This window comes from Ornithorhynchus anatinus, chromosome 5 (assembly GCF_004115215.2).
Source record: "Ornithorhynchus anatinus isolate Pmale09 chromosome 5, mOrnAna1.pri.v4, whole genome shotgun sequence".
In the NCBI taxonomy this organism is placed as follows: domain Eukaryota; kingdom Metazoa; phylum Chordata; class Mammalia; order Monotremata; family Ornithorhynchidae; genus Ornithorhynchus; species Ornithorhynchus anatinus.
The window spans coordinates 102,464,533-102,492,481 of record NC_041732.1 but is presented as its reverse complement, the minus strand read 5'-3'; the positions used below and the strand labels follow the sequence as shown (position 1 = coordinate 102,492,481).

Here is a 27,949-nt window from a genome sequence, read left to right as displayed (position 1 = left end):
GGTGGGGGTTGGGGGTGGGCGGGGGTGGGCGGGGGTGGGCGGGAGGGGGCGAGGAGGAGGGTCCGGGGCGTCCGATCCTAGAAGCATTTCCTGTGGACGATGGACGGCCCCGCCTCGTCGTACTCGGGCTTGCTGATCCACATCTGCTGGAAGGTGGACAGCGACGCCAGGATGGAGCCGCCGATCCACACCGAGTACTTCCGCTCCGGGGGCGCGATGATCTGCGCGTGCGCGGGCGGCGGGAGGGGGGGGGGGGAGAGGACAACGTTGGGGCCGCCCGGGCCACGCCCACCGGCCCGGGCCACGCCCACCGGCCGCCTCCGGCCAATCGCAGAGCGCCTTCCTCCCCCGGCCCCGCCCACCGTGACTTCCGGTCCCGTCCCCTCGTTCGGCCCCGCCCCTCTCCCCCAGTCCCGCCCACCCGGCGTTCTCGCCCAATCCTGGCCTGCCCCTGTCCCCCAGGCCCCGCCCACTCCGTCTCGGCCAATCCTGGCCTTCGGCCCCGCCCACCCCGCCTGCTCAGCCCCCATCGTGACCCGCCCAAACCCGTCATCCAATCACGGCCCACGATCCCATCCCCCAATCCCAGAGAGGCAGCGAGGCTCAGTGGCAAGAGCCCGGGCTGGGGAGTCAGAGGTCCTGGGTTCGAATCCCGACTCTGCCCCTTGGCAGCTGGGTGACTGGGGGCATGTCACTTCACTGCTCTGGGCCTCAGTTCCCTCATCTGTAAAACGGGGATGAAGACTGGGAGCCCCACGTGAGACAACCTGATTCCCCTGTGTCTATCCCAGCGCTTAGAACAGTGCTCGGCACATAGTAAGCGCTAAACAAATACCGACATTATTATTATTATCCGTCAGCCCGCCCACTTCCGTGGCCCCGCCCCTACACCTGGGAGCCTGATTTAGCCCCGCCCACCTGCCATTGGGCCCTCCCTCCCATCTTCATAATAATACTTATTATTATGATGGTACTTGTTAAGCGTTTGATAATAATAATGTTGGTATTTGTTAAGCGCTTACTATGTGCCGAGCACTGTTCTAAGCGCTGGGGTAGACACAGGGGAATCAGGTTGCCCCACGTGGGGCTCCCAGTCTTCATCCCCGTTTTACAGATGAGGGAACTGAGGCCCAGAGAAGTGAAGTGACTTGCCCACAGTCACACAAGCTGACAAGTGGCAGAGCCGGGATTCGAACCCATGACCTCTGACTCCAAAGCCCGTGCTCTTGCCACTGAGCCACGCCGCTTCTCATATTTACTATGTGCTGAGCACTGTTCTAAACCCTGGGGTAGATGCAAATTAATAATAATAATAACGTTGGTATTTGTTAAGCGCTTACTATGGGCCAAACACTGTTCTAAGCACTGGGGTAGATACGAGGTCATCAGGTTGTCCCACGTAGGGCTCACAGTCCTCACCCCCATTTTCCAGATGAGGGAACTGAGGCCTGGAGAAACGAAGTGACTTGCCCAAAGTCACACTGCCGACAGGCGGCAGAGCCGGGATTCGAACCCATGACCCTCTGACCCCCAAACCCGGGCCCTTGCCGCTAAGCCACGCTGCTTCTCGATCAGGTTGGACCCCATCCCTGTCCCACATGGCTCTCATACTCTTAATCCGTGGCTCAGTGGAAAGAGCCCGGGCTTAGGAATCAGGGGTCATGGGTTCTAATCCTGGCTCCGCCACCTGTCAGCTGTGTGACTTTGGGCAAGCCACTTCACTTTTCGGTGCCTCAGGGACCTCATCTGGAAAATGGAGACTGTGAGCCTCACGTGGGGCAACCTGATTACCCTCTACCTACCCCAGCGCTTAGAACGGTGCTCGGCACAGAGTAAGCACTTAACGAATACCAACATTATTATTATTAAGCCCCCTTTCACTGATGAGGTAATTGAGGCCCAGAGAAGTGAAATGAGTCGCCCAGGGTCACACAGCAGACCTTGGATTAGAACCCAGGTCCTTCTGACTTCCCATCCTCCTGGCAGCCCCACGATGCTGTCACCCTGGCAGGACTCTGACCGGCGGGACAACTTTATAATCGACACCCTCGTGGGGGAAGGCATAATAAGGACGGGGAGCAAAACCAGGGGCCTTTCCAGAAAAATCATAAGCTGGTTATCCTAAGCGCTTAGTCCAGTGCTCTGCGTAGAGTGAGCGCCCAGTAAATTCCACTGATCTATTGAGCTTCGGGTTGATGCAAACGTGAAATCTATTCTGCGGGTTAAACCAAGTCCGTTGCCCTTTGGGCTTCTGAGAGCGGCATAGCCTCGTCAAGCAACGGTATTTTTTTAAGCGCTTACTATGTGTAGCGTGGCTCAGTGGAAAGAGCCCGGGCTTGGGAGTCAGAGGTCATGAGTTCGAATCCCAGCTCGGCCACTTGTCAGCTGGGTGACTGTGGGCGAGTCACTTCACTTCTCTGGGCCTCAGTGACCTCATCTGTAAAATGGGGATGAAGACTGTGAGCCCCACGTGGGACAACCTGATTCCCCTGTGTCTATCCCAGCGCTTAGAACAGTGCTCTGCACCTAGTAAGTGCTTAACAAATACCGACATTATTATTATTATTATTAGAACATTCTACCTAAGCGCTTGGGAGAGTACAGGAGGATGGGATCGGGAGTCAGGAGGGCTGGGATCCAATCCCAGGTCCCCACGCTGGCCTGCTGCGTGACCTCAGGAGACTCGATTAATCTCTCTGTGCCTCCATTTCTCCACCTGTATAATGGGAATAGGAGTACCCGCCCATCCCATTCTCTCAGAGATGATGTGAAGATGAAACCTTTGGGCCAGTGCTTTGGGGAAAGACCCAAGTGCTCTCTAAAGGAGCAGCCTGGCCTCGCGGAAAGACCGTGGGCTTGGGAGTCGGAGGACCTGGGTTCTAATCCCGGTTGTACCGGTTGCCTGCTGGGTGGCCTTGGGCAAGTCATTACACTTCTCAGTTTTGTGAAACGGAGCTTCAACTCAATCTGTGAGCTCCTCGTGGGACGGGGGTCCGGGACCGACCCGATCAACTTGTATCTACCCCAGGGCTTAGAATGGTGCTTGTCACATGGTAAGCGCTTAATAAATGATAGTAATACCAATTATAGCATTTGTTAGGCGCTCACTATGTGTATTAAGCACTGAGGTGGATACAAGCAAATCGGGTTGAACACAGTCCCTGTCCCACGTGGGGCTCCCAGTCTCCATCCCCATTTCCCAGATGAGGTCACTGAGGCCCAGAGAAGTGAAATGACTTGCCCAAGGTCACACAGCAGACAAGCGGCGGAGCCGGGTTGAGAACCCGTGACCTTTTGACTCCCAGGCCCGGGCTCTACCCACTAGCCCCTGCTGCTTCTTAATACCCCAGTAATTACGAGAAGCAGCGTGGCTCAGTGGAAAGAGCCCGGGCTTTGGAGCCAGAGGTCAGGATTCGAATCCCAGCTCGGCCACTTGTCAGCTGTGTGACTGTGGGCGAGTCACTTAACTTCTCTGTGCCTCAGTTACCTCATCTGTAAAGTGGGGATGAAGACGGTGAGCCCCACGTGGGACAACCTGATTCCCCTGTACCTACCCCAGCGCTTAGAACAGTGCTCTGCACATAGTAAGCGCTTAACAAATACCAACATTATTATTATTATTATTATTATTATTATTATTATTATCTGACAGTGCTGTAAGAACAGTACCGAGTGCTCTGCACACAGTAAGCGCTCACTAAATCAGCGTGCCTCAGTGGAAAGAGCCCGGGCTTGGGAGTCAGAGGTCATGGGTTCGAATCCCGGCTCTGCCACTTGTCAGCTGTGTGACTGGGGGCAAGTCACTTCACTTCTCTGGGCCTCAGTTCCCTCATCTGTAAAATGGGGATGAAGACTCTGAGCCTCACGTGGGACAACCTGATTCCCCTGTATCTCCCCCAGCGCTTAGAACAGTGCTCTGCACATAGTAAGTGCTTAACAAATACCAACATTATTATTAGAGAAGCAGCGTGGCTCGGTGGAAAGAGCACGGGCTTGGGAGTCAGAGGTCATGGGTTCGAATCCCGGCTCTGCCACTTGTCAGCTGCGTGACTTTGGGCAAGTCACTTCACTTCTCTGGGCCTCAGTGACCTCCTCTGTAAAATGTAAGACTGTGAGCCCCACGAGGGACAACCTGATGACCCTGTATCTACCCCAGCGCTTAGAAAAGTGTTCTGCCCATAGTCAGCGCTTAACAAATACCAACATTATTATTACTACTACTAAATACGACTGAACGAATCCAGTGAAGGGATGACCGACCTCTACGGGTCCCGTCTGCCACCGGAGGCGAGAGGCGCCGGCCCCGGGGGGTCGGCTCTGACGGGTCCGGTCCAGCACTAGGCTCAGGCTGGAGGCGTCCTGTCCGCGTCTACCGTCCTCCCCCAGCCTCCCTCCCTCCCTCGCGGCCTCCCCACCTCCGGTGGTCCGTGGCCCGGCCGGGCGGCCGGAGGGTCTGACCTTGATCTTCATGGTGCTGGGGGCCAGGGCGGTGATCTCCTTCTGCATGCGGTCGGCGATGCCCGGGTACATGGTGGTCCCGCCCGAGAGGACGTTGTTGGCGTACAGATCCTTGCGGATGTCGATGTCGCACTTCATGATGGAGTTGTAGGTCGTCTCGTGGATCCCCGCAGACTCCATGCCTGGCGGGGAGCACGTCCGAGGTCACGCCTCCCCCGGACCTCCCCGGACTCCTCCCTAGACTCCCTGCCCTCGCCCTTTTTTTTAATATCTAAGTATAAATTGTATATGGTATCTGTTAAGCGCTTACTATGCGTCAAGCTCTGTTCTAAGCGCTGGGATGCATTCAAGTTAATCAGGTTGGACCCAGTCCCTGTCCCACCTGGGGCTCACAGTCGAAGTAAGGAGGAGTAGGATTTAATCCCCATTTGGCTACCGGGGTGGTTTAGTGGTTTAGAGCCCGGATTTAGGAGTCAGAAGGTTGTGGATTCTAATCCCAGCACCGCCATTTGTCTGCCATGTGGCCTTGGGCAAGCCACTTGGCTTCTCTGGGCCTCAGTTCTCTCATCTGTCAAATGGGGATGAAGACTGTGAGCCCCATGTGGGACAACCTGATTATCTCGCATCAACCCCAGGGCCTAGAACAGGGCCAGTAAGCTCACCTTCACAACGTCGCCAAGATCCGCCCTTTCCTCTCCATCGCAATGGCTACCGCCTAGTCACTCATCCTATCCTGCCTGGATGACTGCATCAGCCTCCTTTCTGCTCTCCCAATCTCCCGGCTCTCCCCGCTTCAGTCCATATTTCACTCTGCTGCCCGGATTATCTTTCTTCCGAAAGGCTCTGGGCCTGTCACCCCCCCTCCTCAAAAATCTCCAGTGGTTGCCTTTCCAACTCCTCATCGAACAGAAACTCCTCATCGTTGGATTTAAAGCCTGTTCATCCCCCGGCTGCTTCCTACGTCCCCTCCTCCTCCATCCTGGGCCGCACACTCCGCTCCTCTGCCGCCGCTCACCTCCATCCCTGGGCCTCCTTCCCGCCCGTTCCGCTCTCAACCCCTGGCCCACGTCCTACCTCTGGCCTGGAAGGCCCTCCCTCCTCAAGTCCTCCAAACAATCACCCGTCCCCCTTTCAAAGCCCTCCTGAAGGCTCACCTCCTCCAGGAGGCCTTCCCAGACTAAGCCCCCCCTTTTCCTCAGCTCCCCCTCCCCTCCCCATCGCCCCGACTCCCTCCCTCTGCTCTACCCCCTTCCCCGCCCCACAGCACTTGTGTATATATGTATAAAACTATAATTCTATTTATATTAATGCCTGTTTGATGATAATAATGGTAGTTGTTAAGCGCTATGTGCCAAGCACTGTCCTAAGCACCGTTTACTTGTTTTGATGTGTTTATATCTCTAATTCTATTTATTTATATTGATGCTATTGATGCCTGTTTACTTGTTTTGATGCCTGTCTCCCCGCTTCATGACTGTAAACCCGTTTTGGACGGGGATTGTCTCTCTTTATTGCTGAATCGTACTTTCCAAGCGCTCAGTCCAGGGCTCTGCACACAATAAGCGCTCAATAAATACGACTAAATGAATGAACAAACGCCATCGTTATTAGAATTATCATTATTCCAGATGAGGCCCAGAGAAGAGGAGTGACTTGCCCAAGGTCACCCAGCAGACAAGCGGCGGAGCCGGGATTAGAGGGCAGGTCCTCCGCGGGATCTTTCGGCTAGGCCGGGCTGCTGCCTCTTCTTCCTCCTCAGGCAGAGGAGCGGGGCTCGGACTCTGCCCCCCACTGCCCGCACGCGCTTCCCTGGGGCCGGTCGAGGGCCGGGAGGAGGTGACGGGGGGCCGGGTGAGGGGGGCTCACCGATGAAGGACGGTTGGAAGAGGGTCTCGGGGCAGCGGAAGCGCTCGTTGCCGATGGTGATGACTTGCCCGTCGGGCAGCTCGTAGCTCTTCTCCAGGGAGGAAGAGGAGGCGGCCGTGGCCATCTCGTTCTCGAAGTCCAAGGCCACGTAGCACAGCTTCTCCTTGATGTCACGCACGATCTCCCTCTCGGCTGCGGGCGAGGGAGGGTCGAGCCAGAGGTCGGTCAGTCGGTTAATCGTATTTATTGAGCGCTTACCGGGTGCAGAGGATGGCGCGAAGCGCTTGGGAGAGGACAGGAGAACGACAGACCGTCGTATCCCCGACCCACGATGAGCCTCCGCTCTAGACTCTATGCTCATTTTGGGCAGGGACTGTGTCTACCAATTCTGTTACACTGTATTCTCCCAAGCGCTTAAGTAATAATAATAATAATAATAATGTTGGTATTTGTTAAGCGCTCACTATGTGCCGAGCACTGTTCTAAGCGCTGGGGTAGACAGAGGGGAATCGGGTCGTCCCACGTGGGGCTCACAGTCTTAATCCCCATTTTACAGATGAGGGAACTGAGGCGCAGAGAAGTGAAGTGACTCGCCCACAGTCACACAGCCGACAAGTGGCAGAGCTGGGATTCGAACTCATGAGCCCTGATTCCAAAGCCCGTGCTCTTTCCACTGAGCCACATTATTAGGGTACTTGTGAAGCTCTTACTATGTGCCAAGCCCTGTCCTAAGTGCTGGGGTAGATTCAAGTTAGTCCGGTTGGACACTGTCCCACATGGGGCTCACACTCTCGGTCTCATGCTGAGAAGCAGCACGGCACAGTGGCTAGAGCCCGGGCCTGGGGGTCAGAAGGTCATGGGTTCTAATTCCGACTCCACCACTTGTCTGCTGTTTCACCTTGCGCAAGTCACTTCACTTCTCTGTGCCTCAGTTACCTCATCTGTAAAATGGGGATTCATTGTGAGCCTCACATGGGGCAACCTGATTACCCTATATCTACCCCAACGCTTAGAACAGTTCTCAGCACCTAGTAAGCGCTTAATAAATACCAACATTATTATTCTCTGCGCCTCAGTCCTCTCATGTATCAAATGGGGATGAAGACTGTGAGCCCCACGTGGGGCAACCTGATTACCTTGTATTTACCCCAGAGCTTAGAACAGTGCTTGGCACATAGTAAGCGCTTAACCCATGTCGTCATTTTTTTAAATCCCCATTTTCCAGATGAGATAACTGAGGCCCAGAGAAGTGAAGAGACTTGCCCAAGGTCACACGGCAGACAGGTGGAAGAGCCGGGATTAGAACCCATGACCTTCCGATTCCCAGGCCCCGGGTTCGATCCTCCGCACACAATAAGCGCTCAGTAAATACCATCGATTGATTGATCGACCCGGGCATGGGAGCCAGGATACCCAGGATTGTAATAACCATAATAATAACAACAATAATCGTATTCATCAAGCGCTTACTACGTGCCAGGTACCGTTCTAAGCGCTGGAGTACGCACTTACATGCATATCTGTAATTTTACTTATTTGCATTGATGTCTGTCTCCTTGCTCTGGACCGTAAGCACAATGTGGGCAGGGAATGTCACTGTTTATCGTCGTCCTGTACTTTCCTCAGCGCTCAGTACCGTGCTCTGCGCGGTAAGCACTCGATAAATACAATTTAATGAACGAATACGAGACAGCTGGGTCGGACACAGACCCGGTCCCACACGGGGGTCACACTTCCAATCCCCATCTTCCAGATGAGCAAACTGAAGCCCGGAGACACAAAGTGACTTGCCCGAGGTCACCCAGCAGAGGAGTGGCAGAGCCAGGATTAGAACCCAGGCCCGGGCTCCAGCCACACGAGGCTTCTTCCCTTATCGACCTGGGGATGCGGTCGGGGGGGTTGTCCAGGGCCAGGCCGGGGTCGGGCCGGGACCCCGGGGGGGTAACGGTACCTGTGGTCACAAAGGAGTAGCCTCTCTCGGTGAGGATCTTCATGAGGTAGTCGGTGAGATCTCGGCCCGCCAGGTCCAGGCGCATGATGGCGTGGGGGAGGGCGTAGCCCTCGTAGATGGGCACGTTGTGGGTCACCCCGTCCCCCGAGTCCAGGACGATGCCTGCCGGCCGAGAAACAGTCTCTACCGCCCTTCGCCTCCCCACCCCACCTCGCCGCTTCCTCTCTCAGTCCCTTCCTCTCTCAGTTCTGTTGCACTGGGCTCTCCTCAGAGCCGACTACGGCGCTCGGTACATAGCAAAGCACTCTGCTGCCCGGATTATCTTTCTACAGAAACTTTCTGGGCATGTGAGCCCCCTCCTTAAAAATCTCCAGCGGTTGCCCATCAACCTTTGCATCAAGCAAAAGCTCCTCACTCTGGGCTTCCCAGCTCTCCATCACCTGGTCCCCTCCTACCTCACCTCCCTTCTCTCCTTCTCCAGCCCAGCCCACACACTCCGCTCCTCTGGCGCCTCGTTCTCGCCTGTCTCGCCGTCCACCCCGGCCCACGTGCCGCCTCTGGCCTGGATCGCCTTCCCTCCTCAAATCCACCAAACAATCACACTTCCCCCCATCAAAGCCCAACTGAAGGCTCACCTCCTCCAGGAGGCCTTCCCAGACTAAGCTCCCCTTTTCTTCAGCTCCCCTCCCCTCTGCGTCACCGTGACTCGCTCCCTTTGCTCTACCCCCCTCCCCTCCCCACAGCACTTGTGTATATATGTACATATCTATAATTCTATTTATTTATATTAATGCCCGCTTACCTGTTTGGTACATATCTCTATAATTCTAAACATTTCTGTTGACGCCGTTGATGCCCGTCTACTACTTGTTTTGGCGTCTGTCTCCCCGCTTCTAGACTGTGAGCCCGGTTGTTGGGTAGGGATTGTCTCTGTTTGCTGAACTGTGCTTTCCAAGCGCCTAGTACAGTGCTCTGCACACAGTAAGCGCTCACTGAATACGACTGTCCGACTGAGGGGCAGTCGGAGGCCGGGAGCGCTCAACAAATACCACTGATTGATTGATCGAACCCCCAGAATCCGTCCCGGGAGAGGGGGAGGAGCCCGGCATCTCACCGGTGGTTCGGCCGGAGGCGTAGAGGGACAGCACGGCTTGGATGGCCACGTACATGGCGGGGACGTTGAAGGTTTCAAACATGATCTGAAAGGTCGACGGCGATGGAAAGGTCACCGGGGGGGGGGTCGAAGGTCATCAAGGAGGGGGAAGGGCAAGCCGGGGGAGAGGTCGGCAGGACGTGAGGGGTCCCCGCGGGGTGAGGGTGGACGGCAGGCGAAAGGTCCCGGAGAGGGAAGCTCCCCCGCGGGGTGAGAGGTCAGCAGGTGGCCTCACCTGGGTCATCTTCTCGCGGTTGGCTTTGGGGTTGAGCGGGGCCTCCGTGAGCAGGGTGGGGTGCTCCTCCGGGGCCACTCGCAGCTCGTTGTAGAAGGAGTGGTGCCAGATCTGCACCGGACGGAAGCCGGGGGGACACCGCTCAGACTCGGGCTCCGCGCGGAGCCGATCCCCCGAGCGGACCGGCCGCCCCCGGCATCCCGGCCTGGCCCGCCCCGGACGGCAGCTGGGGGACGTTGGTCAGACTCGGGCTCCACGGGGAGCTGGTTAGAGAAGCGGCACGGCCTAGTGGCAAGAGCACGGGCTTGGGAGTCAGAGGACGTGGGTTCTCACCCCGGCTCCGCTACGCATCTCCCGCGTGACCTGGGGCAAGTCACTTCACTTCTCTGGCCCTCAGTTAACTCATCAGTGAAATGAGACTTTGGATGCGAGCCCCATGCGAGACAGGGAGTGCTGTGTCCAACCCGATTTGCTCGTCTCCACCCCAGAGCTTAATACGGTGCCTGGCACATAGTCAGTGCTTAATAAATACCCCAATCATCATCATCATCCTCTGAGCTGAGCGGCTGCCCCCCACGGTCCGGCCCGGCCCAGCCTCGGACGGAAACCGGGGGGACACTGGTTAGACTCGGGCTCCACGAGGAGCTGATCCTCTCAGGAGCCTGGCTGCCGGCCGCGGTCCGGCCCAGCCCCGGACAGAAGCTGGGGAGACACCGGTCAGCTGCGGGCTCCACAAGGAGCTGATCCTCTGAGCAGACCGGCTGCCCCCCGGGGCCTGGCCCGCGCCCACCCCCGGACGGAAGCCGGGGGGACACCGGTCAGACTCGGATTCCCGGAGAGCCCCAGCCCCACCCAGAGCGGCTTCCAAGGTTGGAGGGCTAAAGAGGCAGCGGGGTCCAGAAGAAGAAGCAGAGGGCTGGGACTCAGAGGACCTGGGTTGTCATCCCGGCTCTGTCACCGCTCTGCTGTCTGACCTTGGACCAGTCACCTAACCTCTCTGGGACTCAGTTTGCCCATCTTCAAATGGAGATTCAACCCCTGTCCTTCCGCCCGCTTAGACCGTGAGTCCCATGTGGGACAGGGACTGTGACTGATGTAATAATAATCTCGGTATTTGTTGAGTATCTCTTATGTGGCAATTACTGCACTAAGCGCTGAGGTTGATGCAAGGGAGTCAGGTCAGACAATAATAATAATGTTGGTATTTGTTAAGCGCTTATTATATGCAGAGCACTGTTCTAAGTGCTGGGGTAGATACAGGGTAATCAGGTCGTCCCACGTGAGGCTCACAGTTAATCCCCATTTTACAGTTGAGGGAACTGAGGCGCAGAGAATTTAAGTGACTTGCCCACAGTCACACAGCTGACAAGTGGCAGATCCGGGATTCAAACCCATGACCTCTGACTCCGAAGCCCGGGCTCTTTCCACTGAGCCAAGCTGCTTCTCGTAAGCAGCGTCTGAACAGGAGAGTGAACGGGGAATTGAACCCCCATTCTGTAGATGAGACAATTGAGGCCCAGAGAAGTGAAGCGACTTGTCCAAGGTCACACAGCCGACAAGTGGCAGGCCTGGGATTAGAACCCAGGCCCTCTGACTCTCAGGCCCAGGCTCTGCCCATCAGGCCACGCCGCTTCTCTGATCTGACTGTATTGTACCTGCCCCCCAGCACTGGCACGTAGTAAGTGTTTAACAAAAACCACGATTAATATTACTCTCCGTTTCTGGGGAAAATAATAATAATAGTAATGATAATTATGGTATGTGTTACAAGCTTACTATATGCCAACCACTGTTCTAAGCCATGGGGTAGATACAGGGTCATCAGGCTGGACAAGGTCCCTGTCTCACCTGGAGCTCACATTAAGCTCACATTTTACAGGTGAGGTAACCGAGGCACAGAGAAGTGAAGTGACTGCCCAAGGTCACACAGCAGTTAAGCGGCAGAGCCGGGATTACAACCCTTGTCCCCTGACTCCCAAACTTGTGTTTTTGAGGCCATTCTGCTTCCCAGTAATTACGGTATTGGTTAAGCATTTACTATGTGCCAGGCACTGGCCTAAGCGTTTGGGTAGATACAACCAAATCGGGCTGGACACAGTCCCTGTCCCACATAGGGCTGACACTCTTAATCCCCATTTCCAGATGAGGTCACTGAGGCCCAGAGAAGTGAAGTGACTTGTCCAAGGTCACCCAGCAGACAGGTGGCGGAGCCGGGATTAGAACCCATGACCTTCTGACTCCCAGGGCCGGGGCTCGATCCGCCACGTGCTGCGGCCATTTAGCCGGTGAATCCCGTGTAGGACAGGACTGGGTCTGATCTGATCCTCTTGTCTCTAGAGGGTTTATTCTGATAATTGGTAAAGCGATAAGTGCCACCTTAATCCGGGGGTGGGGGGGAGGGCCGGGGGAGGGGCGGGCGGCGGGAGGAGCGGGGGAGCGGGACGGATGGCCCTGCCTCACCTTCTCCATGTCGTCCCAGTTGGTGATGATGCCGTGTTCGATGGGGTATTTGAGGGTGAGGATTCCTCTCTTGCTCTGGGCCTCGTCTCCCACGTAGCTGTCCTTCTGCCCCATCCCCACCATCACGCCCTGGAGGCCGCCCGCGGGGAGAGACGAAGAGAGACAGAGAGACAGGCGGAGAGAAAGACGGTGAGCTGAGCGTCCTGCGATGGAAATATCTGCCCCGGTCGCCAGGGAGAGGACCGGAGGCCGGAGAGAGGTCGTCTCCACTGGACGAGGGAAAGAGGTCACCCATCCTGAATGCTGGAGAGTGGACAGCTATACTAGGTGTTGGAGAGTGGTCATCTACGCTGGTCGCTGGAAAGAGGTCATCTACGCTGGTCCCCAGAAAGAGGTCCTCTCAGCTGGATGCTGGAGAGCGGACATCTACGCCGGACACTGGAGAGTGGACATCCACACTGGATGCCAGAGAGAAGACCTCTATACCGGATGCTGGAAGGAGGTCATCTACACTGGATCCCAGAAAGAGGTCCCCTACACCCTCTAAGAGAGTCTCTCCTCACTCTCCGGTCTCACCATTTCTCCTCACGGTCCCGCTTCCCCACTTGTCCTCACTCTTCTGCCTCCGACTGTCCTCACTCTCCTGCCTCGCCATCTGTCCTCACTCTTCTGCCTCACAGCGTCTCCTCTCACCTGCCTCACCATCTCTCTTCTCCCTCCTGCCTCCCTGTCCTTGCTCTCCTGTCTCACCATCTCTCCTCGCTCTCCTGCCTCCCTGTCTCTCCTCACTCCTGTCTCACTCTCTCTCCTCACTCTCCTGTCTCCTGTCTCTCCTCACTCTCCTGCCTCACCGTTTCTCCTCACAATCCGCTTTCCCCACTTGTTCTAACTCTTCTGCTTCAGACTGTCCTCATTCTCCTGCCTCACCATTCTCCTCACAGTCCTGCTTCCCCACTTGTCCTAACTCTTCTGCCTCCCAGCCTCTCCTCTCTCCAGCTTCACCATCTCTCCTCACTCTCCTGTCTCCCTGTCTCTCCTCACTCTCCTGTCTCCCTGTCTCTCCTCACTCTTCTCTCTCACTGTCTCTCCTCGCTCTCCTGTCTCACCGTCCCTCCTCATTCTCCTACCTCTCCATCTCTCTTCGCTCTCCTGCCTCCCTGCCCTCCTAGCTCTTGACTCACCATCTCTCCTCGCTCTCCCGTCTCACTGTCCTCACTCTCCTGTCTCACCGTCTCTCCTCGCTCTCCTGCCTCCCTGTCTCTCCTCACTCCTGTCTCACCGTCTCTCCTCACTCTCCTATCTCCCTGTCTCTCCTCACTCTCTGTCTCACCATCCTTCCTCATTCTCCTGCCTCTCCATCTCTCTTCACTCTCCTGTCTCACCGTCTCTCCTCGCCCTCCCGCCTCCCTGTCTGTCCTCGCTCTCCTGCCTCCTTGTCTCTCCTGGCTCTCCCATCTCACTGTCCTGCCTCTCTCTCCCGCTTCTCTCTTCTACCTCACAGACTTCTCCCTCTCCCACCTTGCTCTCTCGCCCCCCTCTCCCATCTCGCTCTCCGACGTCCCTGTCCCGCCTTGCTAGCCCATGTCTCTGTCCCCCTCTCTCCCCTGCCTCTCTCCCGTCACCCGTTGTCCCTCTGGACCACGCCGGGGCCCAGGCCCAGGCCCAGGCTTCCAGACACAGACCTGATGGCGGGGGCGGCCCACGATGGAGGGGAAGACGGCCCGGGGAGCGTCGTCGCCGGCGAAGCCGGCCTTGCACAGGCCGGACCCGTTGTCACACACCAGCGCGGTGGTCTCCTCATCACACATGGCGGAGCTGGGCTAGATCGAAGGGGCGGAGCCTGGGGGAGAGAAGCCGAGGTCAGCTGCGGCCTCCAGCCCGAACCCAGGCCGTGCCCAGAAAGGGACCCCCGTCCCCCTGCTGTGGCCACCAGGCCACCTCCCACTAACACCTCCCCTCCCCAGCCCCCTGACTCCCCCTTGCATCCACCTAGTGCTCCTGGAACTTCTTTCCAGACCTCCCTGGCTCCCTGATCCTGGGGAAACAGAGGTTCATTCATTCATTCAGTTGTATTTATTGAGCGCTTACAATGTGCAGAGCACTGTACTAAGCACTTGCCCACCCCGCACGCTCCGCTCCTCCTCCGCCCACCTCCTCACCGTCCCTCGGTCTCGCCCATCCCGCCGTCGACCGCCGGGCCACGTCCTCCCGCGGTGCCGGAACGCCCTCCCTCCTCACCTCAGACAATCTAATTCTTTTCCCCTCTTCAAATCCCTACTTAAAGCTCACCTCCTCCGAGAGGCCTTCCCACACTGAGCTCCCCCCTTTTCCCCTCTGCTCCCTCTACCCCCCCTTCACCTCTCCGCAGCTAAACCCTCTTCTCCCCTTTTTTCCCTCTCCTCCTCCCCCTCTCCCGTCCCACCCCCTCAGCACCGTACTCGTCCGCTCTACTGTATATATCTTTATCACCCTATTTATTTTGCTTATTTTGTTTAATGAGCTGTACATCACCCCGATTCTATTTAGTTGCCATTGTCTTTATGAGATGTTCTTCCCCTCGACTCTATTTATTGCCATCGTTCTCGTCTGCCCGTCTCCCCCGATTAGACCGTAAGCCCGTCAGAGGGCAGGGACTGTCTGTATCTGTTGCTGACTTGTACATTCCAAGCGCTTAGTACAGTGCTCTGCACATAGTAAGTGCTCAGTAAATACTATTGAATGAATGAGAGTACAATATAACAATTAACAGACACGTTTTCTGCCCACAATGGGCTTTCAGTCTAGAGGAGAGACAGACATTAATGTAAATAAATGACAGCTATGGACATAAGCGGTGTGGGGATGGGAGGAGGGAAGAATAAAGGGAGCAAATCAGGGGGATGCAGAAGGGAGTGGGAGAAGAGGAAAGGGATGCTTAGTCAGGGAAGGCCTCTGGGAGGAGATGGGCTTTCAGTAAGGCTCTGAAGTGGGGGGAGAATCACCGTCTGTGGGATATGAGGAGGGAGGGCCAGAGCCAGGATGGGGGTTAGGGTTCGGTGGCAAGATAGGAGAGATTGAGGCACGGTGAGAAGGTTAACAATAGAGGAACAAAGTGTTTTTGTTTGATGCAGAGGTGGAGGGGCAACCACCGGGGTGTGAGGTGGACAAGCAGAGAGGGAGGGGGGGACACCCCAAGGAGGGGGGTCAGGATCTTTACCCTGTAGACATTTCCACCGGCCCTGGCCCGGAGACCCTTTCCCAAATCCAGGGGCAGTGGGGAACAGCAGGATAAAAGTCACATTGGACCTGGGAGTCGGGGGACCGGGGCGGAGGTGGGGATGGCAGGTGAGGGACGCAGATGGAGGGGAAGTTGGACTTGTGAGGAATAATAATAATAATAATTGTGGTATTTTTTAAGTGCTTACTATGTGGCAGGCACTCTACTAAGTCCTGGGGTATCTACAAGTTAAATCAGGTTGGACACAGTCCCTGTCCCACATCGATCTCACAGCCTTCATCCCCATTTGACAGATGAGGTAACTGAGGCCCCGAGAAGTGAAGTGACTTGCCCAAGGTCACTCAGCATACATGTGGAGGAGCTGGGAGTAGAACCCAGGTCCTCTGACTCCCAGGCCCGGGATCTTTCCACTAGGCCTCGCTACTTCATTAATCAAGTCCAGGCAAAATCCCTGTCCTAAACGGGGCTCACAGTCCAAGGAGGAAGGAGAACAGGTATTGAATCCCTATTTTGCAGAGGAGGAAACAGAGGCCCAGAGCAGTGAAGCGACTTGCCCAACATCACCCAGCAGACAAGCGGCCGAGCCGGGATTAGAACCCAGGTCATCCGACTCCCAGGCTGGGGCTCTACCATGAGGCCACGTTGCTCCTCTAGGGCTCTGCGCTTGCTCTAACATATAACAGTCCCTGCAGGGAATGTTTCTGTTATATTGTTGTACTGTCCTCTCCCAAGCCTTAGTACTGTGCTCTGCACATTCATTCATTCATTCGAATGTATTTATTGAGCGCTTACTATGTGCAGAACACTGTACTAAGCAGTTGGAATGTACAGTTCGGCAACAGATAGAGACAATCGCCACCCAACAACGGCTCACAGTCTAAACGAGGGAGACAGACAACAAAACAAAACGGAACAAAACAAAACAATTGGTCTGGCATAAATATCATCAAGATAAATAGGATCACAGATATATACACATCATTAACAAAATAAATAGAGTAATATATAATACATACAAATAGGCACAGTGCAGTGGGGAGGGGAAGGAGGAAGAGCAGAGGGCGGGAGAAGGGGAGATGGGGAGGGGAGGAGGAGCAGAGGGAAAGGGGGGGCTCAGTCTGGGAAGGCCTCCTGGAGGAGGTGAGCGCTCAGTAGGGCTTTGAAGAGGGGAAGAGGGTGAGTTTGACGGAGGTGAGGAGGGAGGGCGTCCCGGGACAGCGGGAGGACGTGGGCCGGGGGTCGACGGCGGGATAGGCGAGAACGGGGGACGGTGAGGAGGTGGGCGGCGGAGGAGCGGAGCGTGCCGGGTGGGCGGGAGAAAGAGAGAAGGGAGGAGAGGTAGGAGGGGGCAAGGGGATTCATTCATTCATTCAATAGTATTTATTGAGCGCTTACTATGTGCAGAGCACTGTACTAAGCGTTTGGAATGTACAAGTCGGCAACAGATGGAGACAGTCCCTGCCCTTTGACGGGCTCACGGTCTAATCGGGGGAGACGGGCGGACGAGAACGATGGCAATAAATAGAGTCGAGGGGAAGAACATCTCATAAAAACAATGGCAAATAAATAGAATGGAGACCCTTGAAGCCCAGAGAGAGAAGTTTTTGTTTCTTGCAAAGTTGATAGGCAACCACTGGAGATTTTTAAGGAGGGGAGTGCATGCCCAGAGCGTTTCTGCAGGAAGATGATCTGGGCAGCGGAATGAAGAATAGACTGGAGCGGGGAGAGACGGGAGGAAGGGAGATGAGAGAGAAGGCTGACACGGTAATCCAGCCGGGATACTATGAGAGCCTGGACCAGCACGATAGCCGTTTGGACGGAGAGGAAAGGGGGGATCTTGATGATATTGTGAAGGTGAGAGCGGCAGGTGTTGGTGATGGATTGGATGGGTGGGGTGAATGAGAGAGCTGAGTCAAGGATGACACCCAGGTTGCGGGCCTGTGAGTCGGGCAGGATGATCGTGCCGTCCACAGTGACCGTGGAGAGGACAGGGTTTGGGAGGGAGGATAAGGTGCTCGGGCTTGGACATGTTGAGCTTTAGGTGGCGGGCGGACATGCAGGTGGAGACGTCCCGAAGGCAGGAGGAGATACGAGCCTGGAGGGAGGGGGAGAGAACGGGGGAGGAGATGTAGATTTGTGTGTCTTCTACATAGACAGTTGATAGTTGAAGCCGTGGGAGAGAAAGAGTTCACCAAGGGAGTGAATATAGATGGAGAACAGAAGAGGGCCAAGAACTGACCCTTGAGGAACCACTACAGTGAGTGGATGGGAGGGGGAGGAGCCTACGAAGGAGACCGAGAATGCACATAATATAAAAATGTTGGTATTTGTTAAGTGCTTACCATGTGCCTAGCACTGTTCTAAGTGCTGGGGTAGATAGAGGGTAATCAGATCGGGTGAGGCTCACAGTCTCAATCGCCATTTTACAGATGAGGTAACTGAGGTACCGAGAAGTTAAGTGACTTGCCCAAAGTAACATAGCTGAGAGGTGGCGGACCCGGGATTGTAAGCGCTCAATAAATAGGATCGAATTACTGACGGGACAACTTTACAATCCTGTGGGATCCCGCCAACCCGTCTCTCCCTTTCGTGGCAGCTACTGAGAGGAAGAATCTAGGACACAAAGGTCAAGGAAAGAAGGGAAAAGCCCTCTCCGCCGCCCACCGCCCCCAGCCTCGGGAGATGACCTTTTGCAAGTGGGAGTCAAATTTATACTTTTCCCTCTTTTCTCCATTGTCCAGACCGATCCCAGAAAGGAACAATCCCCCAGAAGCACAATAACCCCACAACTGTTATTATTATCATGATTATCACCGTAATTGCCGAGGCTCTTCGGGGCCTCCGGTCGCTCAAAGGAACGATAACTGCAATATTTGTTAAGCGCTTTACTATGTCACAAGTACTGTTGTAAGCACTGGGATAGATATGAGGTAATCAGGTTGGAGACAGTCCCTGTCCCACGTGGGGGGTCACAGTCTTAATCCCCATTTTACAGATGAGGGAACTGAGGCACAGAGAAATGACTTCCCCTGGAGCAGCGGGGCCTACTGGAAAGAGCCCAGGGCTGGCACGGGGGACCTGGCTGCTAATCCCAGCTCGGCCACTTGACAATCAGTCAGTCAGACTTATCGAGCAGCACGGCCTACTGGATAGACCCCAGGTTTGGGAGTCAGAAGGTCGTGGGTTCTAATCCCGACTCCGCCACTTGCTGGCCTAGTGGCTAGAGCCCGGCCTGGGCATCAGAAGGTCCTGGGCTCTAACCTTGGGCTCCGCCATTTGTCTACTGTGTGATCTTGGACAAGTGATTTCACTTCTCTTTGCCTCTTTTACCTCATCTGTAAAATGGGGATTGAACCGGTCATCCCCACGTGGGACAGGGATGGTGTCCCTCCCAATTTGCTTGCCTCCCCTCAGCACTTAATACAGTGCCCGCACATAGTAAGCGTGTAACAAATACCACAGTTATTGTCTGCTGTGCTACCTTAGGCGAGACACTTCACTTCTCTGAGCCTCAGTTCCCTCATCTATAAAATGGGGATTAAGACTATGTGAGACAGGGACTGCTTCTAACCCGATTATCTTGTATCTACCCTGAACTTAGAACAGTGCCCGGCACATCGTAAGCGTCTAACGAATACCATCATTATTATTATCATTACAATTATTATTATTGAGCGCTTACTATGTGCAGAGCACTGTACCACCAAGCACTTGGGGGAGGACAATATGACAGACGCATTCCCTGCCTACCAAGAGTTCACAAGCTAGAGGTCACACCTTGCCCAAGCTGTGGCAGGACGGCGGCCCCCGGGGTGTGTCCGGCCTGCGTCCCTGGCCTCGGGAGGCCAGAGGTCAGACCCAGAGACCGGCACTGAGAAACCGGACCCTGCTCTCTCCCCTTCATGTGGGGACATGATCTTCTAATAATAATAATAAAGTTGGTATTTGTTAAGCGCTTACTATGTGCAGAGCACTGTTCTCAGCGCTGGGGTAGATACAAGGTCATCAGGTCGTCCCACCTGAGGCTCACAATCTTCATCCCCATTTGACAGATGAGGGAACTGAGGCCCAGGGAAGTGAAGTGACTTGCCCACAGTCACACAGCTGACAAGTGGCAGAGCCGGAATTTGAACCCATGACCTATGACTCCCAAGCCGGGGCTCTTCTCCAGTGAGCCACGCCGCTTCCCTAGACTAGACCGTCGGCTTGTCGTGGGCAGGGAACGTGTCCGTTTATTGTTCTATTGACCTCTCCCGAGCGCTTAGGACACTGTGCGCGGTAAGTACTCAATAAATACGAATGACTGGCTGACTTACTGACTGTAAGATAATTGTGGGCAAGAAATGTGTCAGTTTATTGTTATATTGTACTCTCCCAAGTGCTCAGTACAGTGCTCTGCGCATGCTAAGTGCTCAATAAATAGGATTGAATGAATGAATGAATGAATGAATGAATGAATGAATGAATGAATGAGCCCTGGATGTCAAAACGCCTTCTGTAACGGCCACCCCTGGGCCGGGATCACACTGCCCCACCCCCGACGCCACAGCACTTATCGTACTTTCCCAAACTCTTAGTATAGTGTTCTGCACACAGTGAGTGCTTAATAAATTAGATTGATTTAAGGAATGAATGAATGAAAGTCCTGTGGCTTTGGGGGAGGGGCAGTGTGATCCCGGCCCAGGGGTGGCCGTCAGAGAAGGCGTTTGCCATCCACGGGTCATTCACTCGTTCAATCAATCTTATTTATTGAGCACTCACTATGTGCAGAACACTATACTAAATGCTTGGGAAAGTACGATACAACAATAGACAGTGACATTCCCTGCCCACGACAAGCTCACGGTCTAGAGCGGGGGAGACAGACTTCAACACAAATAAAGAAAATGTCAGATATATACGTAAGTGCAGTGGGGCGGGTGGGCGGGGAGGGAACAGAGGGAGCGAGTCAGGGTGATGCGGAGAAGGAGTGGGAGAGGAGGAAAAGTGAGGCTCGGTCAGGGAAGGCCTCTTGGAGGAGATGGGCCTTCAGGGAGGCTTAGAAGGGGGAGATTCACTCTCTTTGGGATTTGAGGAGGGAGGCGGAATGTGGGCCAGGGGTCGGCGGCGAAGCACAGATCCTGAAATTAGACATTAAGCATGACTTATTCATTCCTATCAAGGTCTGTCTCCCCCTCTAGACCGTAAGCTCACTACGGGCAGGGAATTTGTCTACCGACTCTATTATACTGTTATATTGTACTCTCCCAAGCGCTTAATGCAGAGCTCTGCACAGAGTAAGCGCTCGATAAATTCGACTGATGGATTGATTGAGTGATTGCACCGGGAGACAACCTCAAGAAGGAGCGCGGCTTAGTGCGGAAAGCCCGGGCCTGGGAGTCAGAAGGTCACGGGTTCTAATCCCGACCCGCTGCCCTCGCCTGCCGTGTGGCCTCGGGCAAGACACTTCCCATCTCCGGGCCTCGGTTTCCTCATCTCAAAATGGGGATTCAATCCTACGCGCTCCTCCTTAGACCGTGAGCCCCATGAGGGACAGGGACTGCGACCCAACCTGATGATCCTGTATCTGCCCAGCAGCCAGTGCAGTGCTGGGCTACATAGTAAGTGCTTAACACATATTGCCGTAATGACTATTAAAAATGTTAGTAACTTAACACCTCCATGTGACTCAAATCTAACCTCTCAGAGAATCAATCAATCAATCGTAATCAACAGTGGCATTTATTGAGCACTCACTATGAGCCAAGCACTGGGAGAGTCCAATATAATGGGGTTGGTGGACGCACTCCCCGCCCACAGGAGGCTTACAGTCTAGAGCACTATAAGGGTGGACAAATGAAAATCTGAAAAACCTGTAAAATGGGGATTCAATCCCCATTCTCACTCCTGCTTTGACCACGGGCCCCGGGTGGGATGGGGACTGTGTCTGTTCCGATTGTATTGTCCCCAGAGCTCAGCACAGTGCTTGGCACAGAGGAACGACTCAACCTCCGTCCTCACATCAGCCAAACTAGCTCTCTTCCCCTCTTCAAAGCTCTACTGAGAGCTCACCTCCTCCAGGAGGCCTTCCCTGAGCCCTCCCTTTTCCTCTGCTCCTCCCCTCCCCGTCGCCCCGACTCCCTCCCCCTGCTCTACCCCCTTTCCCTCCCTGAATATACTTGTGTATATTTGAACACATTTATTACTCGATTTATTTTATTAATGATATGTATAAATCTATAATTCTGTTTATCTATTTTGATGGTATTGATGCCTGTCTACTTGTACCTGTTTTGTTGTCTACCTCCCCGCTTCTAGACTGTGAGCCCGTTGTTGGGTAGGGATTGTCTCTATCTGTTGTCAAGTTGTACTTACAAGCAATTAGTACAGTGCTCTGCACACAGTAAGCGCTCCCTAAATACGATTGAATGAATGAATGAATGAATGAATGAATGAATGAACAGATCCCACAGAGATCTGTATCATCTTGCCTCGATGTTTATGCTGCATCCACTCACTTCACTGTAGGTGGTTGCCTGGAGGTCAGTGGCCAAATCTCCCTCGCACTATGGAGGCCCCCAGCATTCATTCATTCAATAGTATTTATTGAGCGCTTACTATGTGCCGAGCACTGTACTAAGCGCTTGGAATGTACAGTTCGGCAACAGATAGAGACAATCCCTGCCCATCGACAGGCTTACAGTCTAATGGAAGCCCAGCAGGGAGAGCTCCAGCACAGAGGCCCCCAGCATGGAGGCTCCCAGAATAATAACAATCATCATCATCATCATCATCATCATGGTATTTGTTAAGCGCTTACTATGTACCAGGCACTGTACTAAGCACTGGGGTGGATACAAGCAAATCGGGTTGGACACAGTCCCCGTCCCAAGTGGGGCTCCCGGTCTCAATCCCCATTTTACAGATGAGACCACTGAGGCCCAGAGAAGTGAAGTGACTTGCCCAAGGTCATAGAGCAGACAAGTGGCGGAGCCAAGATGAGAACTCCCAGACCCGGGCTCGATCCACTACACCATGCCCTGATGGAGGCTCCCAGCATGGCGGCCCCCAGTTTGGAGGTCCAAGCACGGAGCCTCCAGTTTGGAGGCCCAAGCACGGAGATCTTCAGCGCGGACACTCCTCACCCAAGTGTCAGCTCCAGCTCCGCCTGTCCGGGCAAAGAATTTCTCTTGACGTCGGCCCCTCCCCGTTCCCCGGCCCAGTCCCGTCTCTGCTGCCCAGGCAGAAAGGCAGGGGACCACCTTGCTCCCATTGTTCTCGGAGCAACTCGTTTTTTGAATCCACTTCCTCTGGGAAAAGGCATGGCCTAGTGGAAAGAACCCAGATCAGAGGACCCGGGTTGACATCCCGGCTCCGCCACTGGTCCGCTGTGTGACCCTGGACCAGTCACTTCTCGGTGCCTGTTTCCTCATCGGTAAAAGGGATTTTCAATCCTACTCCCTCCTGTTTCGACTGTGAGCCCCATTTGGGAGGGGGACTGTGTCCAACCTGATTAACTTGTAACGATAATAATAATTATAAAATAACTATGGTATTTGTTAAGCGCTTTCTATGTGCCAGGCACTATACTAAGTGCTGAGGTAGAAACAAGCAAGTTGGGTTGGACTCAGTCCCTGTCCCACCTAGGGCTCACAGTCCCAATCCCCATTTTCCAGATGAGGTAACTGAGGCACAGAGAAGTGAAGTGAAGTGTCCCAAGGTCACACAGCAGACAAGTGGCGGAGCCGGGATTGGAACCAATGACCTTCTGACTCCCAGGCCCTATGCCAAGCTGCTTCCCTTGAACCGACTCCAGCGTTCAGAACAGTGGTTGACGTTTAGTAAGCGTTTAACGAGGATCGTAATTATCATTAATCCCCCAGCCCTGAGTGTCCCGGGGCTGTCCGATGGCCCGCGTACCCACCCTGCCCAGCGTGGATGAGCAGCGGGCAAGGGGCCCGGCCGTCCGTGGAGACGATAAGAGTCCTCCACAGCCTCTCCTGGGGGGTCTTTCCCGGGAACGGAAAGTTCTGGATCGAGGCAGGCCCGTCGGCATCACAGGCAGGGTGGCTCATCCCCCCCCCCCAGAGTGCCCGGAGCCCTCCCACCATGCCCCCCGAACCCTTGCCAGCCAAGATCCAAAGTCCAGTAAGGAGCCACCCTCCCTGGGGATGGTGGGCAGCGCCAGGACACCCAGGTGGCACAGAACAGTCGTCCTCTTCCCCGGCCCCCGCCCCGTCCCGAGGGGTCACCGGCAGCCCTTCCAGTTTCGCCGCCGGTCGGGGAGGTCGCGGGGGGGTCGAGGCCGGAATGCCCTGCCTCGGTCCCGGCGGCCTCAGGGGAGGGACGGGTCATCGCCCCGCAAGGTCCAGTCACCGGGGCCACCGGGGGCGGGGAAGAGGCCGGAGGGGGGAGGGGGCCACTCACCGATCGACGGACGAGACTTCCTTCCCTCTGGGACCGGGATCTGCTGCTTCTGGGGGAGAAATACCAGAGAGAATTTAAAAGCTCAGGGCGGCCCTCCGCCCCAGGCCAGCCCCTAAAAAGGCTAACCGCCGGCCTGCTGACCGTATGGCCATATAAGGCCTTCTGTCCCGATATCCCGGGGCCGGGAGCGGAGCGATTTATCCCTGGAAAAATGGATGCGGATCATGACTTAACACCCCGCCGCCGGCGGGACTCTTCCTTTTCTGCTTTACTTGGATAAACACGGCCCGCACAAGTCCTTATAAGCTGCCTCGGGGACGGGGCGGAAGAACCGTCGACGAGTCCCGGGACAGAAGGATACCAAGAATGGCAGTGGGGGGCTCCCCTGCCTCCGGGCCCCCACCTCTCCAGCTCACGCGGGGGGAGAGGAGCCCCCGTATCCCCACCTCGGACCGCACAGAAACCGGGGACGGTGGGGTCGGGGCGGCAGGGAGGGCGGCACGGGAGGTGGGGAAGGCCCGAGCAATCAGTCGATCGATCCCGACGTATTTATTGAACACCTAGCGGGAATTGATGATAATTGTGGTATTTGTTAGGCGCTTAGTGTATGCCAGGCCCTGTACTAAGCGCTGGGGGTGGAGAGGAGAAAATCAGGTTGGACGCAGATCCTGTCCCGCCTGGGACTCACAGTCTTCATCCCCTTTTTACAGATGAGGGAACTGAGGCCCAGAGAAGTGATGTGACTCGCCCAAGGTCACACAGCAGACAAGTGGTGAGGCCGTGATCAGAAACCACGATCTTCCGACTCCCGGGCCCGGGCTCTATCCGCTACGCCGCGCTGCTTCTTGTGGGCAGAGCGCTGCACCGGGTGCTAGAGCACTGTACTGAGCGCTTGACTGATGATGAGGATGGTATCGGTTAAGTGCTTACTAAGTGCCAAGCACTGTCCTAAGCCCTGGGATAGATACGGGCTAATCAGGTTGGACACTGTCCCCGTCCCACATAGGGCTCCCGGTCTTAATCCCCGTTTTACAGATGAGGGAATCGAGACCCAGAGGACTTGAGTGACTTGCCCAAAGCCACACAGCAAACAAGTGACCATCACTAAATCCTGCCGGACCCCCTTCGCAACATCGCTAAAATCGGCCCTTTCCCTCCATCCCGACCGCAACCACATTAATACTCATCCTGTCCCACCTCCATTACTGACTCAACCTCCTCGCTGACCTCCCAGCCTCCGGTCTCTCCTCACTCCAGTCCACACTTCACTCTTCCGTCTGGATCATCCGTCTACAAAAACGTTCGGGACACGTTATCCCACTCCTCAAGAAACTCCAGGGGTTGCCCATCTACCTCCGCATCAAACAAAAACTCCTCACTCTTGGCTTCAGAGCTGTCCATCCCCTGGTCCCCTCCTACCTCCCCTCCCTTACCTCCTTCTCCAGCCCAGCCCGCACGCTCCGCTCCTCTGCCGCCGCTAACTTTCTCCCCGGGCCTCCAGCTCGCCATCCCGCCGCCGACCCGTGGCATTCCGGCCTCTGGCCCGGAACGCCCTCCCTCCTCAAATCCCACAGACTACGACTCTCCCCGCCTTCGAAGCCTTACTGAAGGCCCATCTCCTCCAAGAGGCCTTCCCAGATTAAGCCCCCCTTTCCCTCTTCTCCCCCTCCCTTCTGCGGCGCCCCGATTTATTCCCTCTGTTCTTCCCCCCTCGCAGCCCCACACCACTTATGTCCACCTCTGTCATTTATTTTTTCCTATTGATATCTCTGTCCCCTCCTAGACTGTCAGCTCGTTGTGGGCAGGGAATGTATCTGTTTATTGTTGTATTGTCCTTTCCCAAGCCCTTCGTCCAGTGCTCTGCACACGGTAAGCGCTCGATAAATATACTTGAACGAACGAATGAAGCGACGGAGTCAGGATTAGAACCCAGGTCCTTCTGACTCCCAGGCCCGGGCTCTATCCACTCTATTCGTTCCCCGGTTCCGAGCGGCCGGGAGACTCTGGATTTGGCTTGGGAGTTTGGAGAGGAGCAGCCACTCACCCTCCACCCAACTCTGTGGCTTCTCCCCGGCCACACACAGGGACCGGGACGGACGTCCAGCCGAGAGGCGCAATGCCCGTCCCGGCCCTGCCCTTCCCGGCTCGGGCCCCTCACCCTCGGCGATCGATCAAGCGACGAATCAATCATTGGGATTACGGTACTGAGCGCTTGCCTTATTTTATGCCGTCGACGTGAGCGACATCCTCCGTGCAACATCCTCCGTGCAAATCATGGAGGAGGGGGGAGAGGGGAGGGCAGAGTTTGGATAAACTGAGGCCAGAAGCGGGAATGACTTAAAAGCCCAGGTGATAAATCCCTGCCGCCTCTAACCTTCTGGGCAGAGGAAGGAGACTCGCAGCAGCCGGCTGCGGGTCGCCCCTGTCTGGAGCGTGAGGAGGCCGCTCTGCCTGCACTGAGTGAGAACGTTTAAGTGGATTCCTCCCGAGTGGGAGGTGAACATGGTGGGAACCAACCGCCTCATAAGTGGATTTAAAACCCATGTGGATTCCTCCTGTGTGGGGAGGGCACATGGGTGAGAGGTAGCCGCCTCACCACGAGCGAGCAAACCGTAAGTCGATTCCGCCCGGATGGATTCTACCAAGCGCGAGTAACCTGCGACTATATTCCTCCCGTTAGGGAAGCTGTAATTCCACCAATAATCGTATTCCTCCCGAAAGGGAGTTCAATTCGTTGCGCCTAAAATAATCAAATAATTCAATTCGCTTCGCGGAATAAGTTTTCTACAAAGTCAGGCTTTCCGTCACCAGTCTCTCTCTCTCCCTCTCTCTCGCCGCACCGATTCCAGATGAAGCCATCCCCGGCGACGGGTTCATTCAAGAGTATTTATTGAGCGCTTACTATGTGCAGAGCACTGTACTAAGCGCTTGGGATGAACAGGTCGGCAACAGATAGAGACGGTCCCTGCCGTTTGACGGGCTTACGGTCTAATCGGGGGAGACGGACAGACAAGAACAATGGCACTAAACAGCGTCAAGGGGAAGAACATCTCGTAGAAACAATGGCAACTAAATAGAATCGAGGCGATGTACAATTCATTAACAAAATAAATAGGGTAACGAAAATATATACAGTCGAGCGGACGAGTACGGTGCTGTGGAGATGGGAAGGGAGAGGTGGAGGAGCAGAGGGAAAAGGGGAAAATGAGGCTTTAGCTGCGGAGAGGTAAAGGGGGGACGGCAGAGGGAGTAGAGGGGGAAGAGGAGCTCAGTCTGGGAAGGCCTCTTGGAGGAGGTGATTTTTAAGTAAGGTTTTGAAGAGGGAAAGAGAATCAGTTTGGCGGAGGCGAGGAGGGAGGGCGTTCCGGGACCGCGGGAGGACGTGACCCGGGGGTCGACGGCGGGATAGGCGAGACCGAGGGACGGCGAGGAGGTGGGCGGCAGAGGAGTGGAGCGTGCGGGGTGGGCGGTAGAAAGAGAGAAGGGAGGAGAGGTAGGAAGGGGCAAGGTGATGGAGAGCCTCGAAGCCTAGAGTGAGGAGTTTTTGTTTGGAGCGGAGGTCGATAGGCAACCACTGGAGTTGTTTAAGAAGGGGAGTGACATGCCCAGATCGTTTCTGCGGGAAGATGAGCCGGGCGGCGGAGTGAAGAATAGACCGGAGCGGGGCGAGAGAGGAGGAAGGGAGGTCAGAGAGAAGGCTGACACGGTAGTCTAGCCGGGATATAACGAGAGCCCGTAATAGTAAGGTAGCCGTTCGGGTGGAGAGGAAAGGGCGGATCTTGGCGATATCGTAGAGGTGAAACCGGCAGGTCTCGGTAACGGATAGGATGTGTGGGGTGAACGAGAGGGACGAGTCAAGGATGACACCGAGATCGCGGGCCTGCGGGACGGGAAGGATGGTCGTGCCATCCACGGTGACGGAGAAGTCTGGGAGCGGACCGGGCTTGGGAGGGAAGATGAGGAGCTCAGTCTCGCTCATGTTGAGTTTTAGGTGGCGGGCCGACATCCAGGTGGAGACGTCCCAGAGGCAGGAGGAGACGCGAGCCCGAAGGGAGGGGGAGAGGACAGGGGCGGAGATGTAGATCTGCGTGTCATCTGCGTAGAGATGGTAGTCAAAGCCGTGAGAGCGGATGGGTTCACCGAGGGAGTGAGTGTAAATGGAGAACAGAAGAGGGCCAAGAACTGACCCTTGAGGAACTCCGA

General features: G+C 55.4%; 1 protein-coding gene across 1 annotated transcript; it reads right to left on the bottom strand.

Moving 5' to 3' along the window:
- Nucleotides 1–40: 40 nt before the first annotated feature.
- Nucleotides 41–23,839, bottom strand: ACTG2 (actin gamma 2, smooth muscle). The gene is made up of 9 exons (XM_029065841.2): nucleotides 23,747–23,839; nucleotides 13,806–13,963; nucleotides 12,124–12,252; nucleotides 9,664–9,774; nucleotides 9,390–9,474; nucleotides 8,276–8,437; nucleotides 6,325–6,516; nucleotides 4,459–4,640; nucleotides 41–221 (listed from the first exon to the last, which is right to left on the bottom strand). The coding sequence occupies exons 2-9, from the start codon at nucleotides 13,929–13,931 to the stop codon at nucleotides 78–80; spliced, it is 1,131 nt and encodes a 376-aa protein (XP_028921674.1). The 5' UTR covers nucleotides 13,932–13,963; nucleotides 23,747–23,839; the 3' UTR covers nucleotides 41–77.
- Nucleotides 23,840–27,949: the final 4,110 nt, after the last annotated feature.

What these genes read in the sequence shown, in the direction of transcription:
- ACTG2 (XM_029065841.2), bottom strand. Translation starts at nt 13,931, where the DNA reads ATGTGTGATGAGGAGACCACCGCGCTGGTGTGTGACAACGGGTCCGGC. An exon ending in ACTGGGACGACATGGAGAAG is followed by an intron (nt 9,775 to 12,123) that starts GTGAGGCAGGGC and finishes CGTCCGGTGCAG; the next exon opens with ATCTGGCACCACTCCTTCTA. An exon ending in CGCCTCCGGCCGAACCACCG is followed by an intron (nt 8,438 to 9,389) that starts GTGAGATGCCGG and finishes CTCGGCCGGCAG; the next exon opens with GCATCGTCCTGGACTCGGGG.